Raw genomic sequence first — 16,668 nt, 5'->3', positions numbered from 1 at the left:
TTTCATGGCTGGGATAAGTTATTTTCTCGTCTGGCGCACAGCTTCAGGATAGTCCTCATTGAGGAAGATGTACGTTCCTCTCAAGTTCTTGGCTCTTTCCAGAACAGCTACCTTGTCCTTTAACCTAAGATCACCATGCGCAATGCCAAGTGTCAGATGGAGGGGTGTAAAGCTCGCCGCCATTGGACTCTGGAGCAGTGGAAACGCGTTCTCTGGAGTGATGAATCACGCTTCACCATCTGGCAGTCCGACAGACAAATCTGGGTTTGGTGGATGCCAGGAGAACGCTACCTGCCCCAATGCATAGTGCCAACTGTAAAGTTTGGTGGAGGAGGAATAATGGTCTGGGGCTGTTTTTCATGGTTCAGGCTAGGCCCCTTAGTTGCAGTGAATGGAAATCGTAATGCTACAACATACAATTACATTCTAGATGATTCTGTGCTTCCAACTTTGTGGCAACAGTTTGGGGAAGGCCCTTTCCTGTTTCAGTATGACAAAGCGAGGTCCATACAGAAATTGATTGTCGAGATGGGTGTGGAAGAACTGTTGTAGAAAATTGTCTTTGTCCTCAGTCAAATACAAAGTACTTTCAGAGTTTTTGTAGAATTAAGATAGACTTTATTACAGATAATAGAGCCGAGGTGGTCTGCAGAGCATCTAACTTTCCACCTCTCAGCTCTCAGTTTATATTGTCACTTTACATACATTTTAGCTTAATCCCTCCCTCTTTGGTTCCTCCACCACTGTCTCCAGTTTTCACCTCTTGACCGCTCCGCCCACTTCCTTAATGGCGGTATCTGACTTCACTCCCTTCTAGTTCCGTGTCTGGAAACAATAGTGGTGGGACCAAGCCCTGTCATGCAAAAATAACAGAGCCCTTTCCTGGCTCCGTTCTGACCCCCTAATTGATTTCCTTAACCTATCAATCGATACTTAAACATGGCTTAAAACATGGCAGGTCCATAATCAATTTCTTAAACATACACCAGCCTCCTCCCTCTGTACCACTCACTCCAAACGCCCCTCATGCTGTGATCAACCATGTTTAGTCTGAACTCTGTTCAAACCTGGCTCTGTTCCAGGACTATGCCTGAGGAGAGAGGCAAAGGGCAAAAGTCTGGTTTCAGTCACTGATAAGGCAGGACAGCCGTGGATTAGGGAGGAGCGAGGAATTTGACCCGAAGACAGGTCAGATGAAAAGAGAATCAACAGTCCTATTTCTCCCATATACCAGGCAGGGCAATGACTACACCAGGGTGAGGAACCAATTAAGTTCTTGCCTAGCAACAGAGATGTACCCATGTTTAACCCTGGCTCTGTGTTCGTCATGTTGTGATTAACTATGTTTATCTTATAGTCTACTGAGTCTGAAGAGATTTAACTATAGTCTACTTGTCACGCCCTGACTCAGGGGTACTCTTATATGTTGAGTCAGGGTGTGAATGTTCTATGTTGTTGTATCCAGTATGTGTATTTCTATGTTGGCCGGTGTGGTTCCCAATCAGAGGCAGCTGTCGCTTAGGCAGCCTATTGGCACTGTCTAGTTGTGGGATCTTGTTCCGTGTAAGGTATGTTGTGTGTTCTACCTTGGACTTCGTTTCGTTTGTTGTTTTGTCGTTGTGTTGATAAGTTAATAAACATGTACGCATATCACGCTGCGCCTTGGTCTGACCCGTCATTAAACGAAAGTGACACTACTGAAAAATCCCAATCAGAACTTGACTGGCCTGCACTGCGAGCCAGGCCTAATTGCCCAACATCAGTGCCCAACCTCACTAATGCTCTTGTGGCTGAATGGAAGCAAGTCCCTGCAGCAATGTTCCAACATCTAGTGGAAAGCCTTCCCAGAAGAGTGGAGGCTGTTATAGCAGCAAAGGGGGGACCAACTTCATATTAATGCCCATGATTTTGGATGTTCGACGAGCAGGTGACCACATACGTTTGGTCATGTAGTGTATTTCCACATTGCGTGGACAATGTTTTTCTAATTCTAATTGTAATCTCCCCCCGCCCTCCCTCTCCCACCCTCCCCCTCCTCCTCTCCTCCCCTTCCTCTCTCCTCCCCTTGTCTCCCCTCCTCCCCCAGCCCTGTGAACTCCCTGGACTCCCTGACGACGTCACCTGACCGACCAGCAGGGAAATACAATGGAGACCACGCTGACTTCCTGTCCCAGCCTGGGTCACTTCCTGAGGCCCAGGGTTCGTCCAACGGGGAGATGGGTCATGGCCAGGTGGAGGACGAGGGAAGAGCGTCAGCGTCACAAGGAGGGCAGGAGGAGGGAAGCAGAAGGGCTCTGGAAGAGGACAGCACAGCAGGACCAATCAGCAAGGAGCAGCAGGAGGAGGAGGGAGGAGTTCAGGGGTCACAGCACAAAGTCCAGGTAACTCTACACATCAGGACTCTGTGGTATTATTATGGAGATGGCTTTTCTTCTGTTCTCTTCTCACTCACAAGTTTTCTGTGTTCTGAGAAAGACCAATGTACTCTGATATCTAGCTGGTGAAGACCAAGTTCAATGGATGAAGGTGTAAAACAAATGCATGTTCTTCAGTTCTTCACATTTAACCCTTTAACCTTTAACCCAGACAGTGGATTTCTTTAAGACAAACCTATACTTTACATTTACATTTACGTCATTTAGCAGACGCTCTTATCCAGAGGGACTTACAAATAGGTGCATTCACCTTATAGCCAGTGGGATCACCACTTTACAATGTTTTTTTTGGGGGTTGGGGTTTGGGTTGGGGTAAGGGGGGGGGTAGAAGGATTACTTTATCCTATCCCAGGTATTCCTTAAAGAGGTGGGGTTTCAAATGTCTCCGGAAGGTGGTGAGTGACTCCGCTGTCCTGGCGTCGTGAGGGAGCTTGTTCCACCATTGGGGTGCCAGAGCAGCGAACAGTTTTGACTGGGCTGAGCGGGAACTATGCTTCCGCAGAGGTAGGGGAGCCAGCAGGCCAGAGGTGGATGAACGCAATGCCCTCGTTTGGGTGTAGGGACTGATCATAGCCTGAAGGCAAGGAGGTGCCGTTCCCCTCACAGCTCCGTAGGCAAGCACCATGGTCTTGTAGCAGATGCGAGCTTCAACTGGAAGCCAGTGGAGTGTGCGGAGGAGCGGGGTGACGTGAGAGAACTTGGGAAGGTTGAACACCAGACGGGCTGCGGCATTCTGGATGAGTTGTAGGGGTTTAATGGCACAGGCAGGGAGCCCAGCCAACAGCGAGTTGCAGTAATCCAGACGGGAGATGACAAGTGCCTGGATTAGGACCTGTGCCGCTTCCTGTGTAAGGCAGGGTCGTACTCTCCGAATGTTGTAGAGCATGAACCTACAGGATCGGGTCACCGCCTTGATGTTAGCGGAGAACGACAGTGTGTTGTCCAGGGTCACGCCAAGGCTCTTCGCACTCTGGGAGGAGGACACAACGGAGTTGTCAACCGTGATGGCGAGATCATGGAACAGGCAGTCCTTCTCCGGGAGGAAGAGCAGCTCCGTCTTGCCAAGGTTCAGCTTGAGGTGGTGATCCGTCATCCATACTGATATGTCTGCCAGACATGCAGAGATGCGATTCGCCACCTGGTTATCAGAAGGGGGAAAGGAGAAGATTAGTTGTGTGTCGTCAGCGTAGCAATGATAGTAGAGGCCATGTGAGGATATGACAGAGCCAAGTGACTTGGTGTATAGGGAGAATAGGAGAGGGCCTAGAACTGAGCCCTGGGGGACACCAGTGGTGAGAGCACGTGGTGCGGAGCACGTGGTGCTTCTCGCCACGCCACTTGGTAGGAGCGACCGGTCAGGTAGGACGCAATCCAAGAGTGAGCCGTGCCGGAGATGCCCAGCTCGGAGAGGGTGGAGAGGAGGATCTGATGGTTCACAGTATCAAAGGCAGCAGACAGGTCTAGAAGGACAAGAGCAGAGGAGAGAGAGTTAGCTTTAGCAGTGCGGAGAGCCTCCGTGACACAGAGAAGAGCAGTCTCAGTTGAATGACCAGTCTTGAAACCTGAATGGTTTGGATCAAGAAGGTCATTCTGAAAGAGATAGCAAGAGAGTTGGCTAAAGACGGCACGCTCAATAGTTTTGGAGAGAAAAGAAAGAAGGGATACTGGTCTGTAGTTGTTGACATCAGAGGGATCGAGTGTTGGTTTTTTGAGAAGGGGTGCAACTCTCGCTCTCTTGAAGACGGAAGGGACATAGCCAGCGGTCAAGGATGAGTTGATCAGCGAGGTGAGGTAAGGGAGAAGGTCACCGGAGATGGTCTGGAGAAGAGAGGAGGGGATAGGGTCAAGCGGGCAGGTTGTTGGGCGGCCTGCCGTCACAAGTCGCAAGATTTTATCTGGAGAGAGAGGGGAGAAAGAAGTCAAAGCATAGGGTAGGGCAGTGTGAGCAGGACCAGCAGTGTCATTTGACTTAACAAACGAGGATCGGATGTCGTCAACCTTCTTTTCAAAATGGTTGACGAAGTCATCCACAGAGAGGGAGGGGGGGGGGGGGGGGGGATTCAGCAGGGAGGAGAATATGGCAAAGAGCTTCCTAGGGTTAGAGGCAGATGCTTGGAATTTAGAGTGGTAGAAAGTTAACCCTACCTGGTTCATCAGGACATAGTTGTTACCCTAACCCTACCTGGTTCATCAGGACATAGTTGTTACCCTAACCCTACCTGGTTCATCAGGACATAGTTGTTACCCTAACCCTACCTGGTTCATTAGGAGGGTGGTAGAGCTAAGGAGACCAGCTCTGATGAGGAACGGACTGTCACCACCAAGGTGTACCGACGAAGGTTCATTCTGAAGGTACCTGGCCTGCTTGTGGCACTGAGTGGTGTGTTGCCCCAGTGGGGCCTGTGCTGTTATCAATGTGCTGTCTGTCTGTCTGTCTGTCTGTCTGTCTGTGTGGCCTAGGCCTGTCTGTCTGTCTGTCTGTCTGTCTGTCTGTCTGGCCTAGGCCTGTCTGCCTGTCTGTCTGTCTGCCTGTCTGTCTGTCTGTCTGTCTGTCTGTCTGTCTGTGTGGCCTGGGCATGATGTGAGAGACAGGCTCTACAGGAACCCAGAGCTCTGCTGCCTTTCTGCTTCTAGTGTCCATGTGATAATAGCTAGTGAATGAGAGTAGCACTCACCATGTGATAATAGCTAGTGAATGAGAGTAGGACTCACCATGTGATAATAGCTAGTGAATGAGAGGAGCACTCACCATGTGATAATAGCTAGTGAATGAGAGGAGCCATGACAGTAGGCCGCACCACTCACCAGCTCTGTAGAGTTTGACATGTTTTACATCCATATACTCCTTAGCCTCTCTTTATTTTAACAGGAAATATTTGACAGGTTTCATATCACAGCAGGAATTCACACTCACCTTGTTCCAGATCATTCTATCATCACATCAGTCTAATACACAGTACCAGTCATAAGTTTGGACAGACCTACCCATTCAAGGGTTTTTCTTTATTTTCACTATTTTCTACATTGTAGAATAATAGTGAAGACATCAAAACTATAAAATAACACAAATGGAATCATGTAGTAACCAAGAAAGTGTTAAACAAATCAATATATATTTTATATTTGAGATTTTTCAAAGTAGCCACCCTTTGCCTTGATGACAGCTTTGCACACTCTTGGCATTCTCTCAACCAGCTTCACCTGGAATGCTTTTCCAACAGTCTTGAAGGAGTTCCCACATATGCTGAGCACTTGTTGGCTGCTTTTCCTTCACTCTGCGGTCCAACTCATCCCAAACTATCTCAATTGGGTTGAGGTTGGGTGATTGTGGAGGCCAGGTCATCTGATGCAGCACTCCATCACTCACCTTGGTCAAATAGCCCTTACACAGCCTGGAGGTGTGTTGGGTCATTGTCCTGTTCAAAAACAAATGATAGTCCCACTAAGCGCAAACCAGATGGGATGGCGTATCGTTGTAGAATGCTGTGGTAGCCATGCTGGTTAAGTGTGCCTTGAATTGTAAATAAATCACTGACAGTGTCACCAGCAAAGCACCCCCACACCATCACACCTCCTCCTCCATGCTTCACGGTGGGAACCACACATGCGGAGATCATCCGTTCACCTACTCTGCGTCTCACAAAGACACGGCGGTTGGAACCAAAAATCTCATATTTGAACTCATCAGACAAAAGGACAGATTTTCACCTGTCTAATGTCCATTGCTTGTGTTTCTTGGCCCAAGCAAGTCTCTTCTTCTTATTGGTGTCCTTTAGTAGTGGTTTCTTTGCAGCAATTCGACCATGAAGGCCTGATTCACGCAGTCTCCTCTGAACAGTTGATGTTGAGATGTGTCTGTTACTTGAACTCTGTGAAGCATTTATTTGGGCTGCAATCTGAGATGCAGTTAACTTTAATGAACTTATCCTCTGCAGCAGAGGTAACTCTGGGTCTTCCTTTACTGTGGCGGTCCTCATGAGAGCCAGTTTCAAATCAAATCACATTTTATTTGTCACACACGTGTTTAGCAGATGTTATTGCGGGTGTAGCGAAATGCTTGTGCTTCTATCTCCGACAGTGCAGTAATATCTAACAAGTAATATCTAACAAATACCCAATACACACAAATCTAAGTAATTAATGGAATTTAAGAATATATACATATATGGACAAGCAATGACAGAGCGGCATGGACTAAGATACAGAAGAATATTATAGAATACAGTATATACATATAAGATGAGTAACATCTGGTGCTGTAGGTGTCCTGGAGGGCGGGTTGTTTGCCTCCGGTAATGCGTTCGGCAGACCGCACCACCCTCTGGAGAGCCCTGCGGTTGCGGGCGGTGCAGTTGCCGTACCAGGCGGTGATACCGCCCGACAGGATGCTCTCAATTGTGCATCTGTAAAAGTTTGTGAGGGTTTTAGGTGCCAAGCCAAATTTCTTCAGCCTCCTGAGGTTGAAGAGGCTCTGTTGCGCCTTCTTCACCACACTGTCTGCGTGGGTGGACCATTTAAGTTTGTTAGTGTTTACGCCAAGGGACTTGAAGCTTTCCACCTTCTCCACTGCGGTCCCATCAATGTGGATAGGGGGGGTGCACCCTCTGTGGATTTCAGGAAACAGCAATCATCTTCTTTGTTTTGTTGACGTTGAGTGAGAGGTTATTTTCCCGGCACCACACTCCCAGAGCCCTCACCTCCTCCCTGTAGTCTGTCTCGTCATTGTTGGTAATCAAGTCTACTACTGTTGTGTCTTCTGCAAACTTGATGATTGAGTTGGAGGCGTGCTTGGCCACGCAGTCATGGGTGAACAGGGAGTAGAGGAGGGGGCTGAGCACGCACCCTTGTGGGGCCCCAGTGTTGAGGATCAGCGAAGTGGAGATGTTGTTTCCTACCTTCACCACCTGGGGGCGGCCCGTCAGGAAGTCCAGGACCCAGTTGCACAGGGCGGGGTTGAGACCCAGAGCCTCAAGCTTGATGATAAGCTTGGAGGGTACTATGGTGTTGAATGCTGAGCTATAATCAATGAACAGCATTCTTACATAGGTATTCCTCTTGTCCAGATGGGATAGGGCAATGTGCAGTGGGATGGCGATTGCATTATCTGTGGATCTATTTGGGTGGTAAGCAAATTGAAGTGGGTCTAGGGTGACAGGTAAGGTAGAGGTGATATGATCCTTGACTAGTGTCTCAAACCACTTCATGATGACAGAAGTGAGTGCTACGGGGCGATAGTCATTTAGTTCAGTTACCTTTGCTTTCTTGGGTACAGGAACAATGGTGGCCATCTTGAAGCATGTGGGGACAGCAGACTGGGATAGGGAGAGATTGAATATGTCCGTAAACACACCAGCCAGCTGGTCTGCACATGCTCTGAGGACGCGGCTAATGATGCCGTCTGGGCCGGCAGCCTTGCGGGGGTTATCATGCTTAAATGTCTTACTCACGTCGGCTACGGAGAAGGAGAGGCCACAGTTCTTGGTAGTGGGCCTTGTCAGTGTCACTGTGTTATCCTCAAAGCGGGCGAAGAAGGTGTTTAGCTTGTCTGGAAGTGAGACGTCGGTGTCGGCGACGTGGCTGGTTTTCCTTTTGTAGTCCGTGATTGTCTGTAGAACCTGTCACATACGTCTGGTGTCTGAGCCATTGAATTGCGACTCCACTTTGTCTCTATACTGATGTTTTGCCAGTTTAATTGCCTTGCGGAGTGAGTAGCTACACTGTTTGTATTCGGCCATATTCCCAGTCACCTTGCCATGGTTAAATGCGGTGGTTCGCGCTTTCAATTTTGCGCGAATGCTGCCATCTATCTACGGTTTCTGGTTAGGGTAGGTTTTAATAGTCACAGAGGGCACATCATCTCCTATACACTTCCTGATAAACTCAGTCACCGTTTCAGTGTATTCGTCTAAAATATTTTCGCAAGCTACCCGGAACATATCCCAGACCGTGTGATCAAAACAATCTTGATGCGTGGATTCCGATTGGTCAGACCAGCATTGAATAGTCCTTAGCACGGGTACTTCCTGTTTGAGTTTCTGCCTATAGGAAGGGAGGAGCAAAATGGAGTCGTGGTCAGATTTGCCGAAAGGAGGGCGGGGGAGGGCCTTGTAGCCACCCCAGAAGTTCGAATAGCAATGGTCGAGGATTTTAGCAGCCTGAGGACAACAGTCGATATGTTGATAGAACTTCGGCAGCCTAGTCCTCAAATTTGCTTTGCAGTAAATGCAGCCTCAGGATATGTGGTTTCCAGTTTGCATAAAGTCCAGTGAAGTTCTTTGAGGGCCGTTGTGGTATCGGCTTGAGGGGGGATATACACGGCCGTGACTATAACCAAAGAGAATTCTCTTGGGAGATAATACGGTCGGCATTTGATTGTGAGGTATTCTAGGTCGGGTGAACAAAAGGTCTTGAGTTCCTATATGTTACTACAATTACACCATGAGTCGTTAATCATGAAACACACACCTCCGCCCTTCTGCTTCCCGGAGACATTTATTTCTGTCTGCGCTATGAACTGAGAACCCTGCTGGCTGGACCGATTTCGAATATCCCCAGAGAGCCATGTTTCCTTGAAACAAAGTATGTTACAGGCCTTGATTTCTCTCTGGAAAGAAATCCTTGCCCTGAGCTCGTCGATCTTGTTATCCAAAGACTGAACATTAGCGAGTAGTATACTTGGAAGTGGTGGGTGGTGTGCGCGCCTCCTAAGTTGAACCAGCAGGCCGCTCCGAGTGCCTCTCCTCCGCCGGCGATGTTTTGGATCAGCCGCTGGAATCAGTTCAATTGCCCTGGGGAGAGCAAACAAAGGATCTGCTTCGGGAAAGTCGTATTCCTGGTCGTAATGCTGGTGAGTTAACACCGCTGATGATACAAAACACTTTCTGAGCTAATAATGTAAAAAATAATACATAAAAAAAACGAAATACTGCAAAGTTTCCTGAGAGCTACTCGCGAGGCCGCCATCTTCGTTGGCGCTTGCTGGTTTTTGCGACTGCACTTGAAATGTTCCGGATTGACTGACGTTCATGTCTTAAAGTAATGATGGATTTCTCTTTGCTTATTTGAGCTGTTCTTGCCATTATATGGACTTGGTCTTTTACCAAATAGGGCTATCTTCTGTATACCACCCCTAACTTGTCTCAACACAACTGATTGGCTCAAACACATTAAGAAGGAAAGAAATTCCACAAATTAACTTTTAACAAGGCACACCTGTTAATTGAAATGCATTCCAGGTGACTACCTCATGAAGCTGGTTGAGAGAATGCCAAGAGTGTGCAAAGCTGTCATCAAGGCAAAGGGTGGCTACTTTGAAGAATCTCAAATATAAAATATATTTTGATTTGTTTAACACTTCTTTGGTTACTACATGATTCCATATGTGTTATTTCATAGTTTTGATGTATTCAGTATTATTCTACAATGTAGAAAATAGTAGAAATAAAGAAAGACCCTTGAATGAGGAGGTGTATCCAAACGTTTGACTGGTCCTGTATATGTAGTTAAACCCAGTCTTTCATCATGGCTGCAAACTGTTGTGCTGATGTTGGCTTGTGTTTTCAGTTCCATGTATAATGTTACCATCCCCACCCGTGGTTTTCTCTGGATCTCTCTACGAAGATGATCTTATGTGAGATAGTAGTTTAATGTTCTGTGTGTTTATTTGATTTGTGGTGAAATTAAAAGGTAATGTTGTGGCAGTGCTTTTTGCAAATGGAGCTTTGTGTTGCTAATGTCCATAGGGCAGGTAAACTAACCTCAGGTAAACTAACCTCAGGTAAACTAACCTCAGGTAAACTAATGGTGACAGGTAAACTAACCTCAGGTAAACTAATGATGACAGGTAAACTAACCTCAGGTAAACTAATGGTGACAGGTAAACTAACCTCAGGTAAACTAATGATGACAGGTAAACTAACCTCAGGTAAACTAATGATGACAGGTAAACTAACCTCAGGTCAACTAACCTCAGGTAAACTAACCTCAGGTAAACTAATGTCAGGTAAACTAACGTTAGGTAACTAATGATGACAGGTAAACTAATGATGACAGGTAAACTAATGATGACAGGTAAACTAGCATCAGGTAAACTAATGATGACAGGTAAACTAACGTTAGGTAAACTAATGATGACAGGTAAACTAACCTCAGGTAAACTAATGATGACAGGTAAACTAACCTCAGGTAAACTAATGATGACAGGTAAACTAACGTTAGGTAAACTAATGATGACAGGTAAACTAGCATCAGGTAAACTAATGATGACAGGTAAACTAACCTCAGGTAAACTAATGGTGACAGGTAAACTAACCTCAGGTAAACTAATGATGACAGGTAAACTAACCTCAGGTAAACTAACCTCAGGTAAACTAATGATGACAAGTAAACTAATGATGACAGGTAAACTAACCTCAGGTAAACTAATGGTGACAGGTAAACTAACCTCAGGTAAACTAATGATGACAGGTAAACTAACCTCAGGTAAACTAATGATGACAGGTAAACTAACCTCAGGTCAACTAACCTCAGGTAAACTAACCTCAGGTAAACTAATGTCAGGTAAACTAACGTTAGGTAACTAATGATGACAGGTAAACTAATGATGACAGGTAAACTAGCATCAGGTAAACTAATGATGACAGGTAAACTAACGTTAGGTAAACTAATGATGACAGGTAAACTAACCTCAGGTAAACTAATGATGACAGGTAAACTAGCATCAGGTAAACTAATGATGACAGGTAAACTAACGTTAGGTAAACTAATGATGACAGGTAAACTAACATCAGGTAAACTAACGTTAGGTAACTAATGATGACAGGTAAACTAATGTCAGGTAAACTAACGTTAGGTAACTAATGATGACAGGTAAACTAATGATGACAGGTAAACTAACCTCAGGTCAACTAACCTCAGGTAAACTAACCTCAGGTAAACTAATGTCAGGTAAACTAACGTTAGGTAACTAATGATGACAGGTAAACTAATGATGACAGGTAAACTAGCATCAGGTAAACTAATGATGACAGGTAAACTAATGATGACAGGTAAACTAACGTTAGGTAAACTAATGATGACAGGTAAACTAGCGTTAGGTAAACTAATGATGACAGGTAAACTAGCGTTAGGTAAACTAATGATGACAGGTAAACTAACGTTAGGTAACTAATGATGACAGGTAAACTAACATCAGGTAAACTAATGATGACAGGTAAACTAGCGTTAGGTAAACTAATGATGACAGGTAAACTAGCGTTAGGTAAACTAATGATGACAGGTAAACAAGCGTCAGGTAAACTAATGATGACAAGTAAACTAATGATGACAGGTAAACTAACCTCAGGTAAACTAATGATGACAGGTAAACTAACCTCAGGTAAACTAATGATGACAGGTAAACTAACGTTAGGTAAACTAATGATGACAGGTAAACAAGCGTCAGGTAAACTAATGATGACAAGTAAACTAATGATGACAGGTAAACTAACCTCAGGTAAACTAATGATGACAGGTAAACTAACCTCAGGTAAACTAATGATGACAGGTAAACTAACCTCAGGTAAACTAATGATGACAGGTAAACTAGCGTCAGGTCTGATCCTAATGCACCATACCATCCTCAGGGAGAACAGGCCAGAAACATCCCTGTGGAGTCAGTGACAGAGGAACAGTTCACAGACGAGGATGGAAACATTGTCACCCGAAAAGTAACCGCTGTACACCCTCCACACCCCCATTACATCCTCACCCTGTCCTCTTCTGATCTCACCCTGTCCTCTTCTGATCTCACCAAACCCCCCCCCCCCATCCCCATCCCTCTGTCCTGCTAACATGACTTCATACCCCTCCACTCCATCCCCATGACTTCATACCCCTCCACTCCATCCCCATGACTTCATACCCCTCCACTCCATCCCCATGACTTCATACCCCTCCACTCCATCCCCATGACTTCATACCCCTCCACTCCATCCCCATGACTTCATACCCCTCCACTCCATCCCTCTGTCCTGCTAACATGACTTCATACCCCTCCACTCCATCCCCATGACTTCATACCCCTCCACTCCATCCCCATGACTTCATACCCCTCCACTCCATCCCTCTGTCCTGCTAACATGACTTCATACCCCTCCACTCCATCCCCATGACTTCATACCCCTCCACTCCATCCCCATGACTTCATACCCCTCCACTCCATCCCCATGACTTCATACCCCTCCACTCCATCCCCATGACTTCATACCCCTCCACTCCATCCCCATGACTTCATACCCCTCCACTCCATCCCCATGACTTCATACCCCTCCACTCCATCCCCCTGTCCTGCTAACATGACTTCATACCCCTCTACTCCATCCCCATGACTTCATACCCCTCCACTCCATCCCTCTGTCCTGCTAACATGACTTCATACCCCTCCACTCCATCCCCATGACTTCATACCCCTCCACTCCATCCCTCTGTCCTGCTAACATGACTTCATACCCCTCCACTCCATCCCCATGACTTCATACCCCTCCACTCCATCCCCATGACTTCATACCCCTCCACTCCATCCCCATGACTTCATACCCCTCCACTCCATCCCCATGACTTCATACCCCTCCACTCCATCCCCATGACTTCATACCCCTCCACTCCATCCCCATGACTTCATACCCCTCCACTCCATCCCCCTGTCCTGCTAACATGACTTCATACCCCTCCACTCCATCCCCATGACTTCATACCCCTCCACTCCATCCCTCTGTCCTGCTAACATGACTTCATACCCCTCCACTCCATCCCCATGACTTCATACCCCTCCACTCCATCCCTCTGTCCTGCTAACATGACTTCATACCCCTCCACTCCATCCCCATGACTTCATACCCCTCCACTCCATCCCCATGACTTCATACCCCTCCACTCCATCCCTCTGTCCTGCTAACATGACTTCATACCCCTCCACTCCATCCCCATGACTTCATACCCCTCCACTCCATCCCCATGACTTCATACCCCTCCACTCCATCCCTCTGTCCTGCTAACATGACTTCATACCCCTCCACTCCATCCCCATGACTTCATACCCCTCCACTCCATCCCTCTGTCCTGCTAACATGACTTCATACCCCTCCACTCCATCCCCATGACTTCATACCCCTCCACTCCATCCCTCTGTCCTGCTAACATGACTTCATACCCCTCCACTCCATCCCCATGACTTCATACCCCTCCACTCCATCCCCATGACTTCATACCCCTCCACTCCATCCCCATGACTTCATACCCCTCCACTCCATCCCTCTGTCCTGCTAACATGACTTCATACCCCTCCACTCCATCCCCATGACTTCATACCCCTCCACTCCATCCCCATGACTTCATACCCCTCCACTCCATCCCCATGACTTCATACCCCTCCACTCCATCCCCATGACTTCATACCCCTCCACTCCATCCCCATGACTTCATACCCCTCCACTCCATCCCCATGACTTCATACCCCTCCACTCCATCCCTCTGTCCTGCTAACATGACTTCATACCCCTCCACTCCTAAGGTCATCAGGAAAGTAGTACGTCGTATTGCTGCTACGGCAACTACTTTTACTGCTGCTACTACAGAGGAGGTGAAAGCAGGAGGAGGCCGGCAGGAGGAGAAGGGCAGCAAGAGAAGAAAGCGCTCCCGAGGAGGCCCAAAGGCAGAGCAGAAGAGCTCTAAGGGCCAGAGGGGAAAGACTGAGGTTTGCTTCATGATCATAGAGTAGACTGTAGTGTGGAGTGTTGAAACTAACAGTAGACTAGTAGTGGAGAGAGTTCCAACTAGACAGTAGACACTAACAGTAGACTAGTAGTGGAGACTAGTAGTGGAGAGAGTTCCAACTAGACAGTAGACACTAACAGTAGACTAGTAGTGGAGACTAGTAGTGGAGAGAGTTCCAACTAGACAGTAGACACTAACAGTAGACTAGTAGTGGAGAGAGTTCCAACTAGACAGTAGACACTAACAGTAGACTAGTAGTGGAGACTAGTAGTGGAGAGAGTTCCAACTAGACAGTAGACACTAACAGTAGACTAGTAGTGGAGAGAGTTCCAACTAGACAGTAGTCACTAACAGTAGACTAGTAGTGGAGACTAGTAGTGGAGAGAGTTCCAACTAGACAGTAGTCACTAACAGTAGACTAGTAGTGGAGACTAGTAGTGGAGAGAGTTCCAACTAGACAGTAGACACTAACAGTAGACTAGTAGTGGAGACTAGTAGTGGAGAGAGTTCCAACTAGACAGTAGTCACTAACAGTAGACTAGTAGTGGAGAGAGTTCCAACTAGACAGTAGTCACTAACAGTAGACTAGTAGTGGAGAGAGTTCCAACTAGACAGTAGACACTAACAGTAGACTAGTAGTGGAGACTAGTAGTGGAGAGAGTTCCAACTAGACAGTAGACACTAACAGTAGACTAGTAGTGGAGAGAGTTCCAACTAGACAGTAGACACTAACAGTAGACTAGTAGTGGAGACTAGTAGTGGAGAGAGTTCCAACTAGACAGTAGACACTAACAGTAGACTAGTAGTGGAGAGAGTTCCAACTAGACAGTAGACACTAACAGTAGACTAGTAGTGGAGACTAGTAGTGGAGAGAGTTCCAACTAGACAGTAGACACTAACAGTAGACTAGTAGTGGAGACTAGTAGTGGAGAGAGTTCCAACTAGACAGTAGTCACTAACAGTAGACTAGTAGTGGAGAGAGTTCCAACTAGACAGTAGTCACTAACAGTAGACTAGTAGTGGAGAGAGTTCCAACTAGACAGTAGACACTAACAGTAGACTAGTAGTGGAGACTAGTAGTGGAGAGAGTTCCAACTAGACAGTAGTCACTAACAGTAGACTAGTAGTGGAGACTAGTAGTGGAGAGAGTTCCAACTAGACAGTAGACACTAACAGTAGACTAGTAGTGGAGAGAGTTCCAACTAGACAGTAGACACTAACAGTAGACTAGTAGTGGAGACTAGTAGTGGAGAGAGTTCCAACTAGACAGTAGACACTAACAGTAGACTAGTAGTGGAGACTAGTAGTGGAGAGAGTTCCAACTAGACAGTAGTCACTAACAGTAGACTAGTAGTGGAGAGAGTTCCAACTAGACAGTAGTCACTAACAGTAGACTAGTAGTGGAGAGAGTTCCAACTAGACAGTAGACACTAACAGTAGACTAGTAGTGGAGACTAGTAGTGGAGAGAGTTCCAACTAGACAGTAGACACTAACAGTAGACTAGTAGTGGAGACTAGTAGTGGAGAGAGTTCCAACTAGACAGTAGTCACTAACAGTAGACTAGTAGTGGAGAGAGTTCCAACTAGACAGTAGACACTAACAGTAGACTAGTAGTGGAGACTAGTAGTGGAGAGAGTTCCAACTAGACAGTAGACACTAACAGTAGACTAGTAGTGGAGACTAGTAGTGGAGAGAGTTCCAACTAGATAGTAGTCACTAACAGTAGACTAGTAGTGGAGAGAGTTCCAACTAGACAGTAGACACTAACAGTAGACTAGTAGTGGAGAGAGTTCCAACTAGACAGTAGTCACTAACAGTAGACTAGTAGTGGAGAGAGTTCCAACTAGACAGTAGTCACTAACAGTAGACTAGTAGTGGAGAGAGTTCCAACTAGACAGTAGACACTAACAGTAGACTAGTAGTGGAGAGAGTTCCAACTAGACAGTAGACACTAACAGTAGACTAGTAGTGGAGACTAGTAGTGGAGAGAGTTCCAACTAGACAGTAGTCACTAACAGTAGACTAGTAGTGGAGAGAGTTCCAACTAGACAGTAGTCACTAACAGTAGACTAGTAGTGGAGAGAGTTCCAACTAGACAGTAGACACTAACAGTAGACTAGTAGTGGAGACTAGTAGTGGAGAGAGTTCCAACTAGACAGTAGACACTAACAGTAGACTAGTAGTGGAGTGCTGTGGGTTTGACCTGGATCGTAGATGACTACACTAGCAGTGTGGAGTGCTGTGGAGTTCTGTGGAGTGCTGTGGAGTTCTGTGGATTGCTGTGGAGTTCTGTGGAGTGCTGTGGAGTTCTGTGGATTGCTGTGGAGTGCTGTGGAGTGCTGTGAGTGCTGTGGAGTGCTGTGGAGTTCTGTGGAGTGCTGTGGAGTTCTGTGGAGTGCTGTGGAGTGCTGTGGAGAGCTGTGGAGAGCTGTGGAGTTCTGTGGAGTGCTGTGGAGTGCTGTGGAGTTCTGTGGAGTGCTG

The 16,668-nt window shown here is 46.7% G+C and overlaps 1 protein-coding gene across 1 annotated transcript in view; it reads left to right on the top strand.

Moving 5' to 3' along the window:
• Positions 1–15,884, top strand: part of LOC311117249 (ankyrin-3-like) — a gene marked incomplete at its 5' end in the record, with an annotated part of 125,425 nt that extends 109,541 nt beyond the window's left edge. Inside the window, 3 exons of the mRNA XM_084192220.1 lie at positions 2,087–2,381; positions 12,059–12,142; positions 13,984–15,884. Of these exons, the coding sequence (XP_084048346.1) occupies positions 2,087–2,381; positions 12,059–12,142; positions 13,984–14,190 (586 nt within the window). The remainder of the gene's footprint in view (positions 1–2,086; positions 2,382–12,058; positions 12,143–13,983) is intronic.
• Positions 15,885–16,668: the final 784 nt, after the last annotated feature.

Source organism: Coregonus lavaretus (genome assembly GCF_964263955.1).
Source record: "Coregonus lavaretus genome assembly, contig: HAP1_SCAFFOLD_657, whole genome shotgun sequence".
NCBI classification, from domain to species: Eukaryota; Metazoa; Chordata; class Actinopteri; order Salmoniformes; family Salmonidae; genus Coregonus; species Coregonus lavaretus.
The sequence above is the reverse complement of the archived record's forward strand: the minus strand, read 5'-3'. Positions and strand labels throughout refer to the sequence as shown.